This window comes from Scyliorhinus torazame, chromosome X, assembly GCF_047496885.1.
Source record: "Scyliorhinus torazame isolate Kashiwa2021f chromosome X, sScyTor2.1, whole genome shotgun sequence".
Classification (NCBI taxonomy): Eukaryota; Metazoa; Chordata; class Chondrichthyes; order Carcharhiniformes; family Scyliorhinidae; genus Scyliorhinus; species Scyliorhinus torazame.
In genome coordinates this window covers 28,065,061-28,081,201 of record NC_092738.1, presented here as the reverse complement: position 1 = coordinate 28,081,201, position 16,141 = coordinate 28,065,061, and the positions used below count along the sequence as shown (strand labels likewise).

The 16,141-nt window shown below is 41.7% G+C and overlaps 1 protein-coding gene across 2 annotated transcripts; it reads left to right on the top strand.

The window, feature by feature from the left end:
• Positions 1–2,172: 2,172 nt before the first annotated feature.
• LOC140405447 (ras-related protein Rab-5B) lies at positions 2,173–14,939 on the top strand. 2 transcript variants are annotated; one of them, XM_072493877.1, is made up of 6 exons: positions 2,173–2,312; positions 6,290–6,552; positions 7,414–7,565; positions 8,371–8,493; positions 10,547–10,640; positions 12,219–14,939. In XM_072493877.1, exons 2-6 carry the CDS (start codon positions 6,390–6,392, stop codon positions 12,332–12,334), a joined length of 648 nt encoding a protein of 215 aa, XP_072349978.1. In that variant the 5' UTR covers positions 2,173–2,312; positions 6,290–6,389; the 3' UTR covers positions 12,335–14,939. The 2 variants fall into 2 exon arrangements, with proteins under 2 accessions (XP_072349978.1, XP_072349979.1); XM_072493878.1 differs by having other exon boundaries at positions 2,219–2,312; positions 6,372–6,552.
• Positions 14,940–16,141: the final 1,202 nt, after the last annotated feature.

Sequence of the window (16,141 nt, the reverse complement as noted above, 5' to 3'; positions counted from 1 at the left end):
TGGATTGGATTGGATTGGATTTGTTTATTGTCATGTGTACCGAGGTACAGTGAAAAGTATTTTTTCTTCATAAAAGTATTATGACTTCACAAAGACTGCCCAGCACCTACGAAGCACAAGTCAGGAGTGTGATGGAATACTCTCCACTTGCCTGGATGAGTGCAGCTCCAACAACACTCAAGAAGCTCGACACCATCCATCACAAAGCAGTCTGTTTGATTGGCATTAAACATTCGCTCCCTCCATCATCAGTGCATAGTGGCAGCAATGTGTCCCGTCTCCAGGATGCATTGCAGCAACTTGTCAAGCCTCCATCAACAGCATCTTCCAAATCTACAACCACTACCTTCTATAAGGATAAGGGCAGCAGACACATAATAATAATAATAATCGCTTATTGTCCCAAGTAGGCTTCAATGAAGTTACTGTGAAAAGCCCCTAGTCGCCACATTCCGGCTCCTGTTTGGGGAGGCTGGTACGGGAATTGAACCCGCACTGCTGGCCTTGTTCTGCATTACAAGTCAGCTGTTTAGCCCACTGTGCTAAACCAGCCCCTTGTGGAAGCATTATCACCTCTATTGAGTTCCCCGCCAAGTCACTCACCATGCTGATTTTGGAAATAAATCATCCGTTCTTTCACTGTCACTGGGACAAAATCCTGGAACACCCTCCCTAACAGCACAGTGGGTGTACCTACACCACATGGACTGCAGCGGTTCAAGAAGGCAGCTCACCACCACCTTCTTAAGGGGCAATTAGGGATGCCAAATTACTGCTGCCAGCGATGCCTAGTCCCCTGTTTGTGGAACCTACTGTGTACAAATTGATTTCTGACATCAAAACAATTCCTACAATTCAAGAATGTTCCCAATGCTGCTCAGCATTTCAGGTTTTCCTGATGCAGTGAACAACATTATATAAGTTCAAATAAATTCTGAAGAAGAGTCATATGGACTCGAAATGTTAACTCTGTTTCTCTTGGGCAGCACGGTGGCACAGTGCCCTGTTGCCTTATGGCGCCGAGATCCCAGGTTCGATCCCGGCCCCGGGTCACTGTCCGTGTGGAGTTTGCACATTCTCCTCGTGTTTGCGTGGGTTTCGCCCCCACAACCCAAAGATGTGCAGGGTAGGTGGATTGGCCACGCTAAATTGCCCCTTAATTGGAAAAAATAATTGGGTAATCTAAATTTATTTATTTTAAAACTCTGTTTCTCTCTCCACAGATGCTGCCAGACCTGCTACGTTTTTTCCAGCATTTTCTGTTTTTATTTCATATTATATAAATTCAAGTTCTTTCTTATGTGAGTGTGGGTGGTGCCTGTGGAACTCTGTCACCCCAAAGTGGAGAAAATGTATTTTTATAACTGAATCCTGTAGCCACCTGGGTTGGCCACTTCCCGACTTAAAATGGAGAACCGCAAAGACTACAGGGAAATTCAGCCAACACAGGCAACATTGAGCAAGTGCAGAAATCATGTGTATTGAAACTTGCAAAAACCAGACAGCACTGAAACCAACAGCCATCTGCATAGTAATGAATGATTCCAAGGCACAATCGCAATGCTTAAGGTGAATAAGGCCAAGCCAGACTCCTCGGCGCCAGCAGGAGCCAAGACAAAGGAAGGCCAACGGACATTTAGGGACCGCCCAGTGATCAGGGAACAACTCCAGTATTGGAGAAATCGATCCAAATGATCGGAACGCAGTCCAATCATTTGGAACCAGGTACGGGGTCCGCCCCGAAGGGCGGGAAGCCCCTGGAGACTATAAAGTAGAGCCCCCAAGTTCAAACCGTGCCACCCATAACTGTCGCAGCAACGCTAGTAGAATTGCATTTATTCCTGAGAAATGTGATACAACATATGAATTATTTTGATATATTAATTGCACCATGCCAAAAATGCAATTCTTATATTTTCCAATTGTACAAGTTAACTCTGTCTGGCCTCATTGTTTTCTGTGCCACCTGATGTCAAGGGGCAACTAGGCTAACCTTGTTATCGGATGTCCCGCCTTTACAATCAATGCCTTCTCTGATTGGTGAACGTCGAACGACCTCCCGCCCCAGAGGCCTTTGACGAATGGTCCGGCTCGCCTGTCAATCACAGCGCAAGCACGGCCGCGCCCGCCTTCCTCCGCAGTCATTGGTGGAGAGAGCTGTCAATAATAAATGTCCGCTTTTTATTGAGCCGCGGAGCTGTCACTTAGCTCGCGCGGACGCCCGTGGCTCAGACTTGGCCCAGTCTCAGTTGTTGCGACACTATTAAGAAGAAAAAAAAACACCACCCTGCGAAGTTGAAGACGTCGTGAAGGTAGAAAATAATAATCAGTTTTAGTCAGATTTATTTCCGAGTGACTCGTTCCTCATCGAATGTGGGCTCCGATTCAGCCCAAATGTTCACCAGTTGAAGGGTCTGTTTTGTGGAGAAAAAAAATACCTTCTACCGGTTGTGGGTGTGGAGACTGGGAGAACAGTTCAGTGTTTTAAATGTTTATTTTATTTCCAAAAACTGGATTCCCCCCCCCCCCCCCGCCCCCGCCCCCATACTATTTATTTTCTTTTTAAAATCACGAAGTTAACATTGTCAGTCGGTGTCTGCTGATTTGCAGGAGGGTTGGAAGTTATTTTGGAGTCTCCAAGGCTGGTCCTTGGGCCTTTCCTTATGTTGGGATTTAAAGGAGTATCCTGGACAACATCTATGGCTATTGAAGTTTGGGGGGGGGGAGGGGAGACTTATTTATGTGTGCAACAAAACATTCATTATTGCCTTTTGTGGGACAACGCCATGTGTGTTGTCACTTTAATTGCTTGTCTTTTTCCAATTAAGGGGCAATTTAGCGCGGCCAATCCACCTACCCTGCACATCTTTGGGTTGTGGGGGCGAAACCCACGCAGACATGGGGAGAATGTGCAAACTCCACACGGACAGTGACCCAGAGCCGGGAGTGAACCTGGGACCTCGGCGCCGTGAGGCAGCAATGCTATTAACTGACTGTCTTGCCACTGCCCAAGAAGGTTTTGATAAATGATGCAAATTGAACCATTTGTGCTGTAGGTGTTGTACTTTTAATTTCGGTGGACTCCTTGAACCTTAAGGTGGGGTTGAGGACAAAGTGGAACAGGGTTACTATCGTGGGGCTAGCAGCATCTGTGGGAAATGGTTACTATTGTGAATTAGAAGATGCTGCTACAGAACATTTCTAGCACTGTGGCAGCATCATTATTACTTCATTATTTCACACTTAAAACTGGATACATGCTGGTGGTTTGTGTTTCAAAGAAGTTCCTATTAATCAAATTTTGTTGGGAGGGGAAAGCTAACAATTCAGTAAGTGCTGAGATTTTTACATTTTCATTTGAGTTAAACAGCCAATAGGAGTAGGTGTCAATGTTGCTGAATTGTTTTACTTTTAGTGCTAATTTCCCTCTAATTGGCTTAGTCTTATTCTTTTCTGTTAGCCAACATCCCTAAAACAGATCTTTGGCCATTTATCAGTGTTTTTGCATTTCAAATATTGTAACAATTGGCACCAAGTACCTTTGGGACTTCCTGTGTGTTCCCTCCGTTTGATTCCCCTGATGTTGATGTGGTATTGGGGGGAGGGGGGAGAAACCCAATCATCTTGGTGTTATAAGTGTTTTTTTTTATTCCCCAACAAAAACGTGTGGCTCTTACCATTAATGCAATTGGTATGTTTAGAAGGATTTGTAGGTTGACACTTGCCTTCTTTGGCCATTGAGGCCCAAGATGGGACTCTTACCTGAAGCTTTTGGCTTGAAGGCAAGGATGTGCCACAAGACATCTTCGAGTCTGTATTAACATAGGTTTAATAAAATCTAATGGTTTGAATTACAATCCAACCCAGGGAATGGAAAATATGGTAGATTCAGATGATGCAGCTCTGATACAAATGGATTTAAAACTAATTTGTAGAGGGGTGGTACAATGGTTAGTACTGCTGCCTCTCTGTGCCCAGGGCCCAGGCTCGATCCTGGCCCCTCATTCTGTGGAGTTTGCATGTTCTCCCTGTCTTTGTGGGTCTTGCCCACACCACCCAAAGATGTGGAGGGTAGGTGGATTGACCATGCTAAATTGCCATTGTAAAAAATAATTGGGTACTCCAAATTTATTTTAAAAAATTTCAGATGGGTACTTGATTTTAATGCAGACCAGTGGGGACTTGCTGGTCATTTGATCAACCATCAATCAAAACGGTGGAGCCGTCAACTAGACAAGTAAGTCCAAAGCCCTGGTTCTCTAATTAGATTGCACTTGCTGTCCAGTTCTGGTTATAAGATGTTGGAAGGTCTGGTGACCATAGCGAAGAACCAGAAGTCTGAATTATGCTAAAAGATAAGATTGGGCTTTTGGCCTTGACGTGTGTCTGATGCTAAAAGGCATAGAAAAGTCAACCTGAAACGGTTCCTCCATGATGTCTCTTGATACTAGAGCAATTTGTGACAATTCTCCCTTGGGGTGGCTTATCAATAAAATATGGATAATACTGTGCTTTTTGACACTGGGAATTGGAATGAGACTGGCCACATTGCATGAAACATGGAAAATAGCAGCAGGAGGAGGCCATTCAAGCCTGCTGCCATTACTTTTTATGATCGTGGCTGATCATCAAACTCTATAGCCTAATCTTGCTTTCTCTCCCACCCCCCACCCATAGGACTGGGATGCAATCTGATTTTTAGATTTGAAATTCTGGTCCTATAAATTTGGAGGTTTCAGACACCAGGATTGTTGTCTACCTTCTAAGATTCCCAGGTCAAATTCAAAGCTCTCTTATCCCAATTTCCATTCTGCCTGCAGTCCCTATATGCTAACTCAACACTAGTCTACGAAAATCTATTTGTACCCTTGGATGTTTTGTAGATGTACAGGTTTGGACTGGTTGGTGTCTTTGTAATCGTCACATTTTAGTATCAAACAGATGTATTGAATGTAAACTTTAAATCTGACTAACTGGAATAGCCCATGAAAGACACCCCATGCTGTCCCAGTTTAAAGCTTGGCGAGAAGTATTTCCTGGTATGTAAAGCTGAAGTTTGAACCTTGTTGTAGACTAACTGTGACCTCTGTATACTCCTATGATATAGGAAAGCTTATTGCATTTGATTATTTTCACTAGTGAATTTTAGTTCCCTCCAGTAACAACCAGTTAATGACCCAAAGTTGGTTAAATGTGGGATATTACCTTCAATTGTGGTTCATGAGAAACTTTCAAATTGAAGTAACACTTGCAAGAAGAATAAAGCTTGCATGATGATTGTAGTTCCTGGTGTTTTTAAATATCTGAGCCAGTTTTTGTAGTGCTTGACACCAGCCAACTATCTGTCAATTGTAAGGAGTTGGTGCTGATGTTCATTAGCCTGTCAGAAATGGAAATGCTTAGTTACAAAAGTAAGCTTGCTTTTGTAAAATTGTCACTTGCTAATTTAAATTGACTTCCTGCTTAACACCGGATAGCAGCAGTGAATGATAGCTGGTTGGGCATCCAAGTGTGTTGTGCCAGGAGCTGTTTTGAGTACGAGTTTCAGTAAAACTACCCTTGTTTACTAGACTGGTTTAGATTGTAATTGGAGCTTGCTGAATGAGAACCCAAAAGTCATGAGACTTGGAATGAGGAAGGTTCTGTTGCACCTGTATTGCTGACTGCATTGGTTTTAAGATGCTTTCAAGTTATGGATTTACTGAGTCTCTCTTGTTTGAATTTCCTACAGCAAGTGTGTGAACCGTTTGTAATAAGCTAGCACTCTCTTGCTCCTTTCTCTGTCTAATTTGCAGCCTAAATTTGAGTTGTGATATTTTTGCATTACTGGGGATGACTTGCATTTAATTATGCATTTCACAACCTTGTCCCAATGAAAAACCTTTTGAATTGTCGCCCTGCAGGACATTGATGCAGTTATTGCACCACTTATGTTTGGAGAGAGCCCCAATCAAATGTAATTCACTTGACAAAATATGGCAATCTCCATGAACTAAGGCTTTTCCATAAATTTCTCAAGCCAGTTTAACCTTTTTGCTAAACAGCAGTTTTCTGATTCTTTACCCAAGCTTAAAGTCAACACCACCTCATCCCAGGGGTGTCTAGCGGTGTTTGGTTGTTCACTACTTCTTTCAGATGAACCTTCCGGCCATTCCATTGTTTGCTTATTTGGCGTAAAGTGAACTGATGGGTTTTTACAACCATTGCCAGTTGGTTTCATGGTCATCATTTGCACTCTTAATTCCAGATTTTATTGAATGTTAATCTGTTTTTTCTCTTCCTCTTGCAGGTTGCATGGTTCCAAGGCAATCTTGGTTCCACAGTGGTGCCTAGCCTCTGGAATTGATAGGCTAACTTGTTTGTGTTAATAGAATCCTATTGTGAAGGTCATGGCCAGCAGAGGAGCATCCAGGCCAAATGGTCAATCCCAAACCAGCAAAATCTGCCAGTTTAAACTTGTATTACTAGGGGAGTCAGCTGTGGGGAAATCCAGCCTTGTGCTACGTTTTGTTAAAGGACAATTCCACGAATACCAGGAAAGCACAATTGGTGGTGAGTCCTCTTGAGATGTAGCCATGGATGATTACACTATAAATGCCAACATGCAGTCACTAACCACTGTCTGCCTTTGATATATAGTACAAAGCTTTTTAACGAAACAGATCTTCCAGGTACATATTTGCTATTCAAGGGTAACTAAGCCTCTTCCTTAACCATTATAAGTTATTTTTAAACTTTATACAATGAAAATGAACTGTTAACTGGAGATGCAGGATGCAGCAATGGTAAGGGGCTATTAGCTGTTGCTCACTTGCTCACTATCAACTGTTGCTGCTGTTTTACCAATGTTTTGGTAGGATGAGGTTGAGGCAAGGTCATTGTGAATATAATCCACTGAGGGAGGGGATGGATGAGATTCCTGAAGGATCAAGTCATAATTTTGATTGGCTGGTGGATTGCTTTTGTGTATCTGGCCACTTCACTTCATAGAATCTGCAGTGCAAAAGGAGGCCATTTGGACCATCAAGTCTGCATCAGCCCTTGGAAAGAGTACCCTATTTAAGCCTAGGCTTCCCTGTAACTCAACCTTTTGGGGACATGGGCAATTTAGAATGTCCAATCCACCTAACCTGCACATCTTTGCAGTGTTAATACTGCAATATTTTAATGAATGGTGTTTTCTCAAATTATTGTAGATCTGTTTGCAATTTAGATTTCCAAAGATCAATTATGACTAGAGTACTTGTTTTTTTTTTTTTTCTTTTACTCCCCACGATTGGGTCTATTTCAGTTGTCTGCTTTACGTCCAAGTAATCTTAACCTTGCTTATTCCTGTATAACTTGTTGCAAGCCTTTAATGTAAGACACTGGCCAGTTGGCCTCAAACCAAAATCTTAACTTTTTTTTAAATAGCTGCATTTCTCACACAATCTGTCTGCTTGGATGACACAACAGTGAAGTTTGAGATCTGGGACACTGCTGGACAGGAGCGATATCACAGTCTAGCTCCCATGTACTACAGAGGTGCTCAAGCTGCCATTGTGGTTTATGACATCACCAATCAGGTTAGAATTACTGATCACTTTGATACTGTCGTGCTCTAATGGACAACCATGTCCATTATATTTGTTTTAATGCTGATGCTGCTATCATGTATTTTTCAGGCTTTATGTTAAAGGGAGTAAGTTTCTCTAATCTACAATCATGTAGCCTGTTCAATGATGTTTAGGCCTCTAAGATGTTCTGATCTCCAACTAGAGCTGAAGTAAAAGCAGTTGTGTGTGGGGGGGGGGGGGGGGGGGGGAAGAGAGAGGGAGAAAGGAGGTAGTGAATACCAAGAACTTTGAACCGAGATTGCATGAAAACACCTTTAAACCCTATTGTACCCATTCTGTAAAATGTTTGAGGTTTCTCAATTAGGTATAGAGGGAACTAGCCAAGAGAAGTGCTTGTGGATGTTCCCATCATAGAGCCATAGAATTTATACAGTGCAGAAGGAGGCCATTTGGCCCATTGAGTATGCACTCTGTCTGGCTCTCGCTCTGCACAGGAGGCACCCAGAGGAAACCCACACAGGCATGGACACACTGGCACATCCTTGGGACTGTGGGAGGAAACTCACACAGTCAGCCAAAGCAAGAATTGAACCTTGGTCCCTGGTGCTGTGAGGCAGCGGTGCTGACCACTGCCACCCAAGTGGAAGTGCGAGTGCTGTTCTTGAAATGCATACAAACTGAAGTAATCTTCACTAAATGTTTTAAGCACCTGCTAGAAGTAACCTAGTGGTGATTCCACCCCAGTCCCTAGTAATACCTCCGTGATGCAGCTGAACTTGATACTGATTTAACTTGATATTCTCCATGTTTCCAGGAAACATTCGCAAGAGCAAAGACCTGGGTGAAAGAGTTGCAGCGACAAGCAAGTCCCAATATAGTTATAGCACTGTCAGGAAATAAAGCTGATCTGGCTAATAAAAGGATGGTGGAATATGAGGTAGGTTTTCAGTTGGTTAGGGAGGGGCAAGGGGTTGCTATGTTGGTGGACAAAATATGCACATTTGTAGGTGATTATTTGGCTTTTAGATTAAACATGGCAGTAGCCACAAACTATACTGGACCATCTCAGCAGGTCTGACAGCATCTGTGGACAGGGGGAGGGGGAGGTGGTGATGGAGTGGCATTCACACTGGGCTAGTAATCCCAGCACCCTGGGTTCAAATCCTACAACCACAGAAAAACCTGATTCTAACAATCATGAAACCATGGTCATCACAAACTCAGTTATCCCAAGTTATTTTAAGCTAGTTTAATCTGCTCCACCAAGCACATTTTGGGATTGTCTGTACCTATTGGTATGAAAAAACCGACTTGGTTTTGCAATTTAAAGCTCACTCGCCATCGTACAGACACCAATGTAACCAGGAAACTAGCTACTACAAAGAGTATTTCCTTCACAGTAAAGTGTATTCCTTCCAGGTTCTTAGCTATGAAGTCTCCTTTGATCTGGGTATTGGCATCCTTACCTGTGTAATTTGAGCAGCAGGTAGGTCAGGCTACTAATTTTTCCTGGATATTTTTTGTTTTTGGCAATTATAAGGGCTCAAAGAGGACTATTAAAAGCTCTTTAATCTGAATACTTGTGGTGCCATTTATAGGAATGATGCAAATGAGTTTTACACAGCTGTAAATTTAAATCCTGTTCAGATAATCTGCAAACAAAAAAAAAGAAACCATGGTCATCGATGTGCTTTTTTAGGGAAAGAAATCTGCCATCCTTGCCTGGCCTGCATGTGACTCCAGATGCACAGCAATGTGGTTGACTCTTAACTGCCCTGTGAACTTTTCACTGTACCTCGGTACACGTGACAATCCAATCCAACTAGCCGAGCAAGCCACTCTGTTCAAGGGCAATTGGGATCAGCAGTAAATGCTGGCCAAACCAGTGACGTGGGCATCCCGGAATGAATTTAACAAAAATCACACTGGAAATGTTAGCTTTGTTCTCCACAGATGCTGTCAGACCTGCTGAGATTGTCCAGTATTTTCTGTTTTCGGATTCTAATAGCTGCAGCAATTTGCTTTATCTATGGGAGTAGCCAAATCGCTACTGCAGCAAAGTGCACAGCAATGGAATTAAACTGATCTTTCTCCTCTTTGAATGGAAGAAGGTTTTGGACAGTTTAGTAAATATGAATCTGTTCACTTGCTGTCCTTCCCCCTGTGGGAAGCTAGATGCCACCTTTTTTAACTAAAATAGGTGATAAAGCAGGCAGTGAAGGAGATTTTACAAACTGACATAGGCTAGGAGATTGAGCCAAAATTTGGTAGATGGTGTTCAGTTTAATTTTTGGCTGAAAAATACACTATTATTTAAATGGAAAGTGGATTCAAAATGTATCTGGGTCAGTCAGTATGCAGGTGCAGCATGTAATTAAAGGCAAATGGAATGTTGCCGTTTATTTGAACTGGAGGGTAGACTAGTATTGCAATTGTGCAGGAGACCACATCTGGAGTATTGGCCTCTTTATTTGATGAAGAATGTGGTGGCTTTGGAGGAGGTTACCTGATTTGATTCCAGGGATCATGGGGTTGACATGAGAGATTAAACCGTTTTTGGGCTTTTACTTGAGTTTGGAAGGATGAGGGGATCTGATCAAGTGTATAAAATACTAAAAGGGATTGATAAAGTAAATGTAGGCCAATTGACAAGGTCATGGAAATAGGTTGAGGTAAATTTAGAACTGCGATAAGGAGAAACTACTTGCTCGTTGCCCCATAGTCCAGTGGAATCGAGTCATTTTTGAGTCATTAAATGGTTTCAAGAGGGAGATGGATATTTTTGCAAATAACTGGGTTAAAGGGGCATGGACAACAGGTGGGGAGGTGGATTTGAGACCAGGAAGAGATGCATGATCTGTTTGAATGGGTGCAAAGGACTGAATTGGCGTCTACTGCTTTTACTAATTTCATTTTTAGACTTGTCTGATATGAAATAACTTCTGATTCTGATTCACCTTTGCCTTAATTGCCACTTTATTTTTCAACAGGAAGCACAAGCATATGCAGATGATAACAGTTTGTTGTTCATGGAGACATCCGCAAAGACGGCAATGAATGTTAATGACTTATTTTTGGCAATAGGTAAGATGTGAAAGATTAGCAACTTTGAATTGGAGTACAAACTGTGGGATCAAGCAAGACTTTTAGTCCACATACCAGATCAATGAGTTAAGCCATTGTTAAATAGGATTACTACTGTTAACAGATTATAACTGACTAACTAGGTGGACTTCATTTTGTTACTGGCATAACTCTTAAGTTGGTATGCTCCCAGGTAAACTAGATTTTGTATGTTTGCAGTGGGAACCTGAAATGCCTTGGACAAACATCCAAGTAGTCTATGTATATAGTTTGTCTGACATGCCCAACCTCTGGATACTGCTTGCCTAGCTTTTCTTACAACACCAGGCTAAAGTCCAACCAGTTTATTTCAAATCACTAGTTTTCAGAGCACTGCTCCTTCCTCTGGTGAACGAAGAGATGGGTAATTTGTATATAGACCGATTCCAAGATGCAATACTATACTTTGAATGCAACTTGTGCTGATAATTGTTTGGTAGTACAGAACTTAAAATATTTTAAATAAATTTAGAGTACCCAATTCATTTTTTTCTGATTGGGGGCAATTTAGCATGGCCAATCCACCTATGCTGCACATGTGGGTTGTGGGGCAAAACCCATGCAAATGCAGTGAGAATGTGCCTGGACAGTGAACCAGGGCTGGGATCAAACCTGGGACCTCTGCTTCATGAGGCAGCAATGCTACCCACTGTGCCACCGTGCTGCCCTTTTAGTACAGAACTTGACTTGCTGAGAAAATGTTGTCTCTGGTGCATAGGGCTTAAAGTCAACAATCAATAGTTCCAATGCAGTACTGTACTAAAGGGACTGCTGCACTGTTTGTTCTGCCTTTTCAAATGGGAAATGCTGTCTACTTGACAGATAGATGGGATCCAAGATCCTGTGGCATATTAAAGAATGGAGTTTGTGCCAATGCTAGCAAAAATATCTGGTCAGTTGTCTCTGTTGGTGGTACCTTGAGCGCAAATTAGCTGCTGCATTTGGCTACATGACTGCACTAAAATTACTTGTTGTGATGTGAGGCGGTTGCAATGTGATGCGCTACGTAAATGCAAACTTTGAATTTGTAAGCCCCCTTGGCTGCTAGCAGCAGTTGGAAGTTTATTTTGGTATTTTATAATATCCTGCTTTACACTTGCCTTTTATTAAATCTGTGCTCCTAGAGGTGAAAATCGCATTGCGCAAATAAAGCTCCTGGCTTCTAAGGTGGTTTCAGTAGCTCAATTGAGGCTCTGGATTTGGAGATTTGACTGACTAGGGTAACATTTGGTGTTGCACTGGACAAAACAGCAATGGCAAAAGATCAAACGCATTGACATCTTGAGGTTTAGGACTGTGGTTTACCATGAGTTAAATGTGTTTAGTCACTTGATACATTAAGTGACAATTGAAGTTCTTAACTAGCATTAGTTAGAACATCTCTCATTCTAATCCGCCAACCTTTCACATTCACACTTTACATACCACCAGTTGTTAAAATGCATTTTGAAAGTGGTTCTCAGATTTAAACTGCTTTCAAAAGGCTGATAAACCTCCTGTATCACTTGGAGCACCATTACACGTATCTTTATCTTCCAGCCAAGAAGTTGCCAAAGAGTGAGCTTCAGAATGCCAGTGGAACAACAGGACGAAATAGAGGTGTGGATCTCCATGAATCATCTCAGCAGAACAAGAGCCAATGTTGTAGCAACTAAGCTGACAATGAAGGGAGCTTGCTCCAGTTGACAACTGCACATTCAATGAGTTGAAATGGAATCTCTGCACCCATGCCTTTTGCAATGCCTCTGTAAAAAGTACCTGCAGAATGGATATGGGATTTGCACCCATCTTTATTTTGTACTAGAGATGCAAATGTCAACCTAATCACTTTTTTTCACCCTCCTTTTTAAAATGTTCTTGCTATGTGAATGCACTTGTCTGTCTCCTACAAACCAGTTATTCAAAAGCTTTTTTAAACAAAATGTGTAGATAATTTGGAATTTGATTACATTGTTCTTAAAACTGCAACTTTGCTGCTTGTGCTGAATGCAAACCAATCTTCTAACTTGTGAATGTTTGGCCTATATTTTGAAACTGCACAGAGTATCCGTATTTGCATTGTTAACCTTAGCTGGCACATTTGTGGTTTGGTAACTTGTAGGAATTCCCTTTGAGGGCCCTGTACTGAGGTGTGGTTATTCTAGAGCAATGAATTTGGCTGCTACAATTCAACTAGTTGCCAAGAGGCAGTTAATTTCAGTTATCAATCACTAATTAATTTCAGTTATCCATCACTAATTACACTTTTTTGTTTTTAAATAACCAATTGGGTTTAGCTTGGGACTTCATTGCAATGTTTTGGAGCTTGGTGGGATATGCAGGCTTGCAAGTGGGAGAAAAGAGTAATGGTGCACTGAAGCTAAATGCACAGATGAGGAATTCTGCCTTAATGGTGTATGCAGTTTCAAAATGATATTGGGTGACAGGAGTATGCTTTTGCTCTTTCTGGGTGTATTCCAAAGTGTGCAGTAAATAAGCTAGCTGAACTTTGTGGAGGGGGATGGAGGAGAGGATTAATGAGCATGTTTTGTACTGTAATGACTAATCACTACATGTCCTGAACAATTCAACCCACTTAACAATTTGTTCAGGTTCCTACAGAGGCTGTGTACATATGACTGAACTGACATCTATGGAGCACTTGCCTCTACTTAACACCCTTTTTGAGGCTGACCAGTATTGCTATTTGAATACATTCAGTTGAACCATGTCAGCCATTACTTGGATGCATGCTACAATCTCTCCCCACCTTTTTGTTTGGAAGGGGGTTGTTAGTTTTATCCTTTTTTCCAAGTTGAAACTGATGTGACAGTGAAAGTCATTACTCCTATGCTGGCTTCAATCCAGAAGTAGTGACTGGAAGCACTACTAAACTATTCTGTGGTAGCAGGATATGACCACTTAATTTTTCTTTCTAGAAAAATACTTTGATGCTTTTGCCCTCGCTTGCAGGAATCCAACCATTCCAAATTTAAACTCTTGCTTCCCCCCCCCCCCCCTGAAAATTGTTTTCCTCTTCACCCCCACTAGGAATGTATTGTCAGTCCAGTAGAATTGCAATCAGTCCCTGAATCTGGATCACCTTGGAGAAAGGTTCTCCTCTTGCAGGTGACTCATGCCCAGTATATTGGGAGATGAAAGCCAGGCATCCCATAGAAAATCAATGGTCAGATTTACTGAATGTCAGTTTTTAAGTCAAGTGCTCAATCCTTGACTTTTACAGTTGAGTTTGTGATCTTTTTACTTGAAGATTGAAAGCAGATTTGAGCAGCTCAAGGCAATGATACCATAAGTCTGCAGTGGGCCACTGCACAGTACTTCAATTTTCAGATACTTTTAATGTCCCAAGGACTGATTTGGTGTTTTTTTTGATAATTGCCCATGGATTGGGAGTTGTCGGAATGTGTTTTTAAATTTTCGCACCTTGAAACCTCCACTGTTGGAAGCATGAATAAATGGTCTGGCCTTGCATTGGAATTATTTAAAGTTTTCTGATGCACTTTACTCATTCTTGCAACTTAGTTATCTATGTATATGTATGAATTGTGCACAGAATAGAAGTCTGACCTTTCTTAGAATTAGGTCTTCCTTTGTCTGTTGACTCCTGATGGTGTCTGACTTCAAAATCATGAATTTTCATATTTAGTTAGAAATTGCTCCTTTCAAAACTTGTAGCTTAGTTCACTTTTTTTTTTTTTTTTTTTTTTGCCAAGTCTTTCAGCACATTCCAGTTCCTAGATTTGAGTAGCTTGTCTTGGAAATGGGGGAAAGTCACTTCTGGATTGTATTCCAGATTTAGTGATTTGATACTGACTTGTACACTGAGGAGTGGATCATCTGATCTTATTTTAATTAACTGCATTCCACAGATGCACATGCTAATCAATCTTCACCAAATAAAAGTGAACAGGACTGATCTGGACACTAGATTTTTAAAATAATTCTCTGCAGGATCTCAGTGCCAAGAAACTGCTCAAGTGACTTGCAAATAGATGGATTGTTGAATCCCTTCTAAAATTCACTTTAATTTTGTAATTAAACCAAGCTTTATTAAAGTGTTGCACTAAATCATGGTAATGGAATTAATTCTGATTCACATGTATTTATGTAACTCTGTATATTAAACAGATGGCCTTATGGATATGACTGTGCACTTGAATGGTAACTTTGCTATTTCATCTGAGCAAATGTGAGTGGGTACTCTGCTACTGAATGTTCAAAACAACAATTATGCATTAAACTTGAGGCTTTCACTTTGTACATACTTGTGGCTTTTTATTACTTGTGGCTTTTTATTACAAGTGGCTATCCATCATTGTTTGCCTTGGCTAGTTTGGCTGCTAATCCAAATAACCACACCCAGGCTCCAAAGGCAATCTGCCATTTTGCCAACCGATTTTGCTGTGGTTGCAGAAGAGAAACCCAGAAGTTTGTTTTAATGGCTGACTAGGTATAGCTTTCATTCTTTTTGCCCCTCATCCTCTGTCTGTCTTTGTCCCTCCCCCTCTGTCTGCCTCTTTCACCCCTCCCCCTTGTGTCCCACTTGTGGGTGCCATTGTATTTTATTTTTCCAATAAGTGGCAATTTAGCATAGCCCATCCACCTATCCTGCATCTTCAGATTGTGGGAGTGACACCCAGTGTGTGCAAATGCTACAGACAGCTGCCTGGTATTGAACCCAGGTCCTTGGCACTGAGGCAGCAGCAGTCTCTGCCTGTGCATCTTGGTTTATTGTGACTTTTTTGCAATCTCCTGCCCCTTGCAAATTTTATTTGGCTCTAGTTCTGTATGAATTCCGCTACTCCAGTTACACAGTTGTGATGCTACTCTACAGGGTGGAGGTTCAAGTGTAATACAGATATACCTTTTGCAGGCAAATGCAGCAGCCAAAATTCTCCCAGGCTGTAAACAATGGATGACAAGCTGATGACTAGGATACCACCTCTGACCTTTTTGAAATGTTTTCATTTGAAATATTTTCCTTGGCAATTTTTTCTCCCCATACTGATTTTGGGTGGCGCATAGTTCAACTTGCAGTGGTTGCTGAAACTGTCCATGTGGTGCTTTTTCCTGTGAGTAATTGTTGCCAGATATTGCTCTCTTAACAAAGGTCATTGTCCAAATTGCAGATTGCTTTCTTCCTGTGGAGCCAGCTCACTTGCACAGCTGGATGTCTTATCTTTTCCAGCAAAGATCCCATGTCCCTGTGAATGCAGTAGCAAAATTTTGGTTTTCATGTTGCAACCTAGTGACTTGCTCATTTCTACGGTCTCATTTGTTTGCTGTCTACCGGTTCTGACTGGTATTACCAAAGCGTTGCCTCAAGTGTTTTCTCTTCATAACTGACATTGACAACTGTGCTGAAAATGTTCAGGTCTGGCAGCAGCTGGAGAGAGAAACCGTAAGGTTTCCCATTGAGCTTAAGGAGGCTGGTATGGGAATTGAACCCATGCTGTTGGCCT